The sequence below is a fragment of the Mastomys coucha genome, unplaced genomic scaffold, assembly GCF_008632895.1.
Source record: "Mastomys coucha isolate ucsf_1 unplaced genomic scaffold, UCSF_Mcou_1 pScaffold19, whole genome shotgun sequence".
Taxonomy (NCBI): Eukaryota; Metazoa; Chordata; class Mammalia; order Rodentia; family Muridae; genus Mastomys; species Mastomys coucha.
In genome coordinates this window covers 9,072,951-9,082,026 of record NW_022196901.1, presented here as the reverse complement: position 1 = coordinate 9,082,026, position 9,076 = coordinate 9,072,951, and the positions used below count along the sequence as shown (strand labels likewise).

Sequence of the window (9,076 nt, the reverse complement as noted above, 5' to 3'; positions counted from 1 at the left end):
TCCAACTGATAGTTCAAGCCATGCACTTATTCTCTGAAACTCTCCTGGACTCTTCTCAAATCTTAGTCGCTCCTTCCCTTCTGAATGATAGCATGTAGGCTGGGACCTTTAATTTGACACTTAGCACATTCCAACATGGTTCTCTTCAGCACTGAATTGCCAAGCTCTAGCATTACTTGGCATCATACAAGGTACCAGAAAATAAAACAACTGGACAACAACTTTGCTGGGTATGATGATGTATGTTTGAGCACTCAGGAGGTAGGTCAGGACGATCAGACTCAAAACTATCCTCTTGGCTATAGAGTGAGTTCAAGGCCAGCCTGAGGTACAAGTGACCATGTCACAAACAAAATAAAGCTCTTGACTTCAAGGAAACCTCAGTCTAGAAAGGGAATTATGTACATAGCAGGTACATCACATCACTGTAATAAGTATAGCAGGCAAAGTGTAAGTGGGTCAAGGTGGTTTTTAAGGTAGATGTGTTGCTGTTGTCTAAGGCTAGTGGTAAGAAAACAGGATTAACACACATGGTGATGATAATCCTGTTGCCATTTAGTCCATTATGAGCTCTGTGAAAGCAGAGCCACACCTCCTTCATCTTAGCATCTCAAGTTCACAGTCATGATCTGTCCACGAACAGATAGAAGTCTAGTTTTGAGCGAAACTCAGAACTTCTAGATAAAGTATCTAGAAGATATACCTTATTTTATTCTTAATATTCTTGTTGGTTTGTTTGAGGTAGGATCCCACTACTTAGGCCAGGTGGACTTCCTACATACAATCCTCTTGCCTTATCCTCCTTTTGGAATTGCAGGCTGATGCTGTCACATCTGGCTCCCAATATCATAACTTAAAATCATTCCTCTTTTATTGGTTTGGTTTTATTTATACCATAGCCTGTGTCTGTGCACTTGGGTGTATGAAATGAAGAAATAAAATCTTTCTTTGGTTAGGCTAATCAGGAAAATTGACCAGTTATAAGAAGACCCATTTCTGTGGCATCTTTATCTCTTTCACTTTGGGTTTGCCATTATCTATTAATATACAAATATGTGATTCATGAATTAACTAGTATAGGAAAGATTTTAAAATAAAACTAATAGAATTTGCATACTTTTAAAAATAATGTTTTCTTCTTTAAGGAAAGATATACTATAAACATTAACATTGACCTTAAATAATTATTACTCAGTTAAAATGAAAAGCATTGCATTCTTTGGCATCAGGCCAATTTGTAACTATCATGTCGTTATATCATAGTGCTAAGACTTGTTTGTCAAATGTGTCTTTGAAGCAAAAAACTCTGACAGACTTTCATTGAATTAAAACTGTGTTTAAATAGTAATTCATAAGGGAAAGACTTGAACATATTACAGTAATAAATCCATATTAATACAATGCTTGCCCATGAGCTTTTCAGGACGGGCCTCTAGATACCAGTCATCTGGAATCTGTATTGATCTTGAATTATGATATTTCACATCATAATCCACTGATTAAAGACTTTCATCCCTGTGTTTTCTTTCCAGGTATGACATAAAGAGAACAGCATTTAATTTAAAGGATATACAAATTCACATCATCACTATAAATATAGAACACAGTTTACAGGATACTACAATGAAGAAATTTGTTAGCTAATTATGTAGATCCCTGACTCTGGTTCTTGAAGGTTTCGAAGCTTATGTTCCTCAATACCATATGTTACAGGGAACAGTAAAGACATCTGAATTCAAATATTTTGAAGAAATGTGTATTTAGCAACTGAATACATGCTAAAAAGGAATAATTTACAGCAGCAATATCATTACATTTTTCTCTCCAGTTTTCTAGTTCCCATCTGAAATGCAATGATAAATACAGATATGGAACAATTTACGACCTGGTAAAAAGCATGCTCATCAAGGGGCACACCTTCTCTGCCCTTAAGTAGTACATAAGCCACCGACCGCATCACTTGTTTGGGAAATCTTGCACTTGAGGATGATGGCGAACAGACTGGAATGGAGCATCTATAGAAACTTCTATTTAACAATGCTCTTTCTACTCTTTTCAGAATTATTTACAGAATTATTTACATCTCTACGTCTAATGTGTAGGTAGCAAAAATATTAAACACATACCATTATAAATCACTAAATTATACATAAAAGAAGCAATAAGTATGCATTTGCATGCATTTACACTTTACATTTGCTATCAGCGGGGCCTGCTCTCACCACTGTGACGTATCTTTTTCAACTCGCGACTATTGTATGACTGTTGTGGTAATTTGCTTAAGGTCACATGCATCTCTTAGGCAGGTCTTACCTGTGAGGATACATGCATATGCCAAAGTCCATCTAAATTATTTAGTAAATGGGACATTCATTCTTCTTCGTGCAAACAGTCCTCTCTCAATATACAATGTCAGGTTATAACTGTCATAAGATTTATTTATTTATTTATTTGCAAGTTAGATCAATAACTTTCTTTGAAAACTTAGACATGGTGATTAATCAAGAAATGTCAATATATTTGTTTGTTTGTAACACTTTTAATTGAAACCTAAGCAGTTTTCTATTGGTATTTCATAGTGCTAAACAAAATGCATTCAGATTTTGAAAGGCATCCATAAAGTTATCAAACAACCTTCATTCCATTAGATCCTTTATTATTAAGAGCTAGAAAGAAATGGGAGAGTTATGTAATTGCAAATATACTTGTATCAGCTGCAAATTTAGAATGAAACATAACATCAAATGTTTGGACACTTAAGATCCTGTTAAATGAGAGCACGGCTTATTTGGAGAATTCCTCTTCCTTTCACTTAGTATTCCTGACATTATTGTCTTTTCAGAGTGTAATCTTAAATAATTCATCAATTCAGCTTGCCTTTGAGGACGTATTTCCAAAAGCAGCACCATGTTAGTCAAGAAGCCTAAAATCAAATGTAGGGTGATTTTAGGTTTTTATTTCAAAGACATGTCAACAAATTGTTTATTTAAATAATCATTAAAATTGAAACATGAATTTCCATCTGTGAAATATTTCACTAGAGAGTGAATAACAATTTGGTTTAGTTGAGGTGAGAAGTTAATGCTGAGTTAATTAGAATTCAGAGACAACTAGAGTTAAAATATCAACGCCACATCATTAATTAGCAAGAAGATATTTACTTTGCATTTTTGTGCATGCTGAAGGATCAAAGGAGAAATTCCTGAAGTGAGGCATGTAGCACCAATGAACTGTTCTATAATGTAGAAATTATTAAGCATTTTAAACTCAATGATTCTTAGGAAATCATCTAAAACCAACAAAGGGTATACATTCTGAAACATTTTGTGTTATCTTATACTTTATTCATAAAACAAAGAATTTTGCACTTTCTAAGTAAAGTGTATAGTTTCACTCTCATTGAGATAAAAACACTTATAAGTTGTTCATACAAATAATTGTATCATACAGGGTGGATAAAAATTTAGGTGATTCACAAAGAAATGGTTGAGAAATGTGTCATTTTGTTATTAGAACATGTTCCGAATGTCACTGATATCTCTCTCTATCTCTGTTTTGGAAATCACTAAATGACTGAAAATAGAATCTTTGGTGGGATTTGGAGTCATGAGAAAGTTCTGTGTCTCACACATCATGCCAATATTCAAGCCAAAAGTGAAAGACAATTTATTAACATTCTGTTAGGACAATCTTCTTTTCATGAGATACACAGCTTTTTTATTTTTGCTCTTGATCCTTCAGGATGCCTCTAATGACTCTTTTGTGCTGTCTTAATTTTTGGTTGACTGAAAACATTATATATGTGAGAGTTAACTTAGATAATACCTTTACAAGTCAGGGTGATAGCCATCTATCTGTTGGCTTCTTCAAAGAGGAAGAACATAATTCTTGGTGTCAGTAAGTAGTAGTTATTAGTGAGTATGGATCTAAAGTGATATTCTGCCTCTTACAGAACTGAAAACACAATATGAAAAAGCAGCACACAGTTGGAATTTTTAAACAAATGATATAGTATGGTAACTGCAAGACAAAACCTATTCTAGCTCAGAAAACAGCTAATCCTTACTGCATATTTGCCATGGTACATTTAAATTATAGCTTTAATAAAATACATCTTTAGATCAAAGCTGAAAGAAGACATCAGTAGTAGATCAGTGTGCTCCATTACTCTTCCGGATGATGGATGGTTTATATTTTTATATCTCCACAGACTATTTCACTCAGTTTCATTCTCCTTATTTTACTCCTCCAGTACATACAAACATGAGTGCTGGTAGACAAAACATCCTTGAATCCAATCACGTTTTGGAATATTCATCTGCGTACTAAATCCATGCAGTTTATTTTCAACTCTCGCTTCAATAAAATGGCTTTGCTGATGCAGTTTTTCTCCTTTCGATGGCAGTATGGCAGATGACATTTTTATTTCTCAGGCAAAGAAGAAAGCAAAATGAACTCCCAGAGGAAACACTAAGTCAGCAGATGTGAACATCTACGCTCACCTGCGATCACTGTCAGGCGTTGGTGTTCTGAAGAAAGCCTGCTGGGAAAGTTCCTCATGGACTTAAATTGATGGAACCCAGTTGAACTTCCTACCACTGTAAACATCCACATAATGCCATTAAATGTTCATGTGTATTGCATTTTTTCCAGTTATTATCTAAGCAAGTTTGTACTTGTTTGAGTTTTTAGGAGGTGGCGCAACTCAGACACTTCTGGGTGCCCTCTCGAACTCGTGGGTCCTCCTATTTCTACCTTTCTTGCTCTCCTGCATGTGCTTCCACTTGTTGCTGCTCCCTTGGGAGTGCCCTGGCCTTTGTCGGCGTTGCTTTCGGTCCCTTTTCCACACTTGTTCACAGAACTCATCCATTGTGTTCAGGTTGGGGTGGTTGATGAGCTGCATGAAGTCTCTGTACCAGACCTTCTGGCTGGGCGTCATGCTGCTCGACATTTCTTTGGTCTTAGAGCCATCTCCATCGTCATCTTTATGAAGAAGTTCTTCCAAATGTTCTGTGTCAATGACTTCCAGGGTCACCTTAAGAAGAGTTTGCATGAATCCGTGCTCCACAGCGTGACAGAGGTAATTACCTGAATCCTTCTTCCGCAGGCTACGTAGTAGGAGCCCTTGTTCTGTCCTGATGATATGATCACCCACTCTGATCTATCAGGAAAAGGCAGAGAATGGCATGCAGATTTAATAGAAATACAAGATTGCCATTCTGGTTAGAAGAACTTAGATATCAGTTGAAGTAGGTTTTAGAATTAACATTTTTAAGTTAAAAAAAGTCTATGTTTGGAGAAGAACTATAGGGTCTGCCAATTGTTTTATAGATCCATTTGAAAATGTATACAATACCACTGTTTTTATAGAATATCTTATAACTATTAAAAATATTCAGCATAACTGGAGGTAAGAATGAAGATATACTTGACTTCAAAAGCAATGTATACATATGACACAAAGTCAATATTAGAGAATGAAACGGGAACTAGATGAACATAAAGCTAGAAAACAATGTGTTACAAAGAATTCATAATATGCTTTGTTAAGAACAAAATAAAATGTCAGCATTTGAGCAAAAAGAAGAAACGTCTTATATTTTAGGTTTTGTGAATTTTCAGTTTACAAGGTCCTGCATGTGGCATAATACGAGGGTATATAATGGGATATATCTAGTCTCATGTTTTCTTTGAATAGGTCTTTTGGGCTTATAATAGAAAACTCAGAAAGCATAGCCTATCAATGTATAAAACAAGTATAAAAATTACATTTTACAATATAATTCTACAGTTCAAAACTGCTTAACATTTCAAACAACAACAACGAAAACTAATAGGGGTTGCTTTTACTTTTGTACTGTTAAAATTATCTGTACTTAATGATTTTGACAGGTGAGTGAAACAATCTAGTTATCGTTATTTAATACTTATAAGTAATTAGAATATTGGAGCTCTCTGTGTGATTTTCTCTGATTTTCTTAGTAGAAGTTGTTACAATTGTCTATTGAGGAGAGAGATCTTGAGGCTGTTTTAATAGTTAATACCAAAACCGATGACAGGACTCAACTTCTTTACCCTAAATCAAGTACTCAACTCTCTTCCCACTTCTCATTTGCAGAAGATGAAAGGTTTAAAATTTTCTTAATTCACAAATGCAGGTAACACAAGTGCTTCATAACTAAATCAAGGCAAGAAATAAGTACTCTAAATAGTGCTCAAAGTACTTCCTGGTCTAGAACTCTTACTTGTTCTCATACGTAGCCTGCTATACACACAGACCACACTGAGTACTTGTCTGAAAAGCTACTGTTTGGTTCAGCAGTGTGTTGGAGTCATCAGTACTTTTAGTTCCTCCGAGTCAATGATACTGGGGTGACAATCTGTGTACCAGACAGAAACAATTCGTTCAACTGAAATCCTGTACCTCCTCTTTCCGCTCTTCGTTTCGCCTCTGAAATTGCCAATATACCAAGGCTCTCTGTGACTTCGGACTGCATTCCAAGAATGTACTGCTGTTTTCTACTCCATAGACGATTCTCTCGTCAAGGCTGTGCCCATGATGATTATCTAGCCAATGATAAGAGGTTAAATGAGAAAACATGAGTCGGGAACTTCCATTTTCTAACATATTAATTTGGAAATTAAGATGATAAGTTGTTGCCTATTTCAAAGTCATTTTTCAAATTGATTAAAGATAGTAACTATGTTGAGGGTTTCAGACCACAAATACTTGCCTCAATAGATTAATCATTTTGTTTTGAGCTGTATATACAGAGTTTTGTCTGCAAGCAAGGAACATAACATGGCCTGGTCTGTTCATGTCCACTACAACCTTGAGTCTCTGTACTGTGATGCCTGGAGTCTCCCTTTTTGTAACTTACTTTTCAAGGGGTCTGGACTTTTGCTGAAAGGAACAATTTTTGAGAGGTTAGATTGCTGCTTTGTATTTGTTTTCCAACTGTAAAGTTAAGTTTACCTACCACTATTTATCTATCATTTTACAGAAGGTAGAGTTTAGGATGTTTATATCCCCCACCAATAAACCCTAAATAATTCACAAGTTTCTTCTGAAGTCCAACTGGTGTGAAATGTTTGGGATGGCTCAGGAGAAACTCGTATAATTACAATGCAATATGGTTTCAATTGTTCTTATTTTAAAATGACATACCCTTTGTTATTTTCCAGAGTTAGGCTGTGGACCATGGCAGGAGCACATAATAAAACACAGCAATACAAAAATCTGTTTCCTGATTAAGTTTCTATTATTTTACCCTTTATGTAACCTCCTTCAATGTGGTAACTGAAACACAGCTCAGATCAAAAGTATGACACAGAGAGGCTAGGTAAGACTTAGTGAGAGAACAAAACTCGGTGTTATCTTGTATAATCCTGTTTCCATTATGACATCCTGAACAATCTGGAACTCATTAAATTAATTTAGAAAATAATAAATATATTTTCACATGCACAGAGAGCTGACAGTGTAGACAGATGAAAATTTTCTGCTTTCACCTTCAAATTCAGCTAGGATCTTAATTTTAAAAATGTTTTCCCTCCTCCCTGGCTTCACTTTGACAGCTTTACTCTTGTCTTAATCAACTTAGTACTTTTGTCTGTCATAAGCAATAGGATTTGCTTATGCTAGGTTTAAAGCTTTTGAAAGCTGTTTCTATTCCAGTCTCTGGTGTAGCTATGCTTCCCACTGACAACTCTCACCATGCTGCAAAGACTTCTACCACATTGCCATTCTATGTGCCTAAGCCTCATTGCCTGGTTATCAATTGCCCTAGGTGGGGATAAAAACTCTTCTGATACTGAGACATATCTGTCCCTTCTTGCTAAATATCACTACCCTGAAAACAACAAAGAAATAAACAGCAACAATTAATTGATTCTGTATCACATTGTTTATCCCATATATATACACGCGCGCATGTGGGTGCACACACACACGTGTGCATGTGTGCACACACACATTTGCATTCATGTGCATATGTATATGCAGACAATAAGCTCTATAATGATTGGGACAGGTCTTTTCCCCCTCCACATGTCTCTCTGCTATGTTGTAAGATATCAGTCCCCTGGTAAGAGGAACATTGAATTGCTATGTGCAGCAGAGCCTGTACAGCCTACCATGAATAATGAGTGTGTTTTGCCATGGAAGTCAATAGTGTTTATATTAAATATATTTTTGTTAATTGCTCAACAGTGTAATCATGCTTGATCAAGAAAATCTTGAACACTTGGGAAGATACTATTCGTTCTGTCTCAGTTTCTTGAATTACAATGTGTGTGGCACCATGATGACAGAAAATCCTACTAAATTTTTGTTTACAGCCATGTCCTCTAGGCCAAATACTCCCACACTGGTATCTAAAATGATGAAGGAGTCATTAGTAGAACTCTAAGATATGTGTTTTTGCAGATGCATAGGTAAGAAGAACAATGTGAGTCTCATGTTGGTATCTATACTAATGAGGAACTTTTTGATAGAACTCTAAGATACAAGTTTTTGCTGACACATAGGTGAGTCCAATGTGACTTGAATAATAGAAGAGTTCTTTGCTTAAGTGGGTATCTGTGGAATGGAAATTGTTATTCTTGCAGAGAACCCCGGGCTTGGCACCCATATAATAGCTAACAACTCTGTGGGGTTGCCTCCTAGCATCTGTGGGTGCTATACATACACAATACACATATATACATGCAGACAAAATGTTCATGCACACAGAATAAAAAAAATCTAATAGAAAAAAACACAACATATAAAATTCACAAAGAACTATGCAAAATATTTTTTACACGTATACAGTGGTATTTTATTCATGTATAAAGAAAAATGAAATTGTTGCATTTCCATGCAAATGGATGAAATTGGAAACAGTTACAATGAGTTAATCCAGACCCAGACAAAGGGGACTTATATGCAGGCTTTTGTGTTGAGTTTTTTAGACTTTTTAAACTGGAGTATATGTAGAACACAAAAAAAGGTATCATTGAATTGTGTGCATTAAGCAAAAGGTGTTGTACAGACAATACAAATGTTCCTCTCTCTCTCTCTCTCTCTCTCTCT

General features: G+C 35.6%; 1 protein-coding gene across 4 annotated transcripts in view; it reads right to left on the bottom strand.

Annotated features, from left to right (window-relative positions):
• Nucleotides 1-1,740: 1,740 nt before the first annotated feature.
• Nucleotides 1,741-9,076, bottom strand: part of Sema3a (semaphorin 3A) — a 447,592-nt gene continuing 440,256 nt past the window's right edge. For all 4 annotated transcript variants that reach the window (XM_031380015.1, XM_031380018.1, XM_031380016.1 and 1 more), the window contains 2 exons: nucleotides 6,425-6,567; nucleotides 1,741-5,161 (listed from right to left, as the gene is read on the bottom strand). In XM_031380015.1, the coding sequence (XP_031235875.1) occupies nucleotides 4,706-5,161; nucleotides 6,425-6,567 (599 nt within the window). In that variant the 3' untranslated portion in view covers nucleotides 1,741-4,705. The remainder of the gene's footprint in view (nucleotides 5,162-6,424; nucleotides 6,568-9,076) is intronic.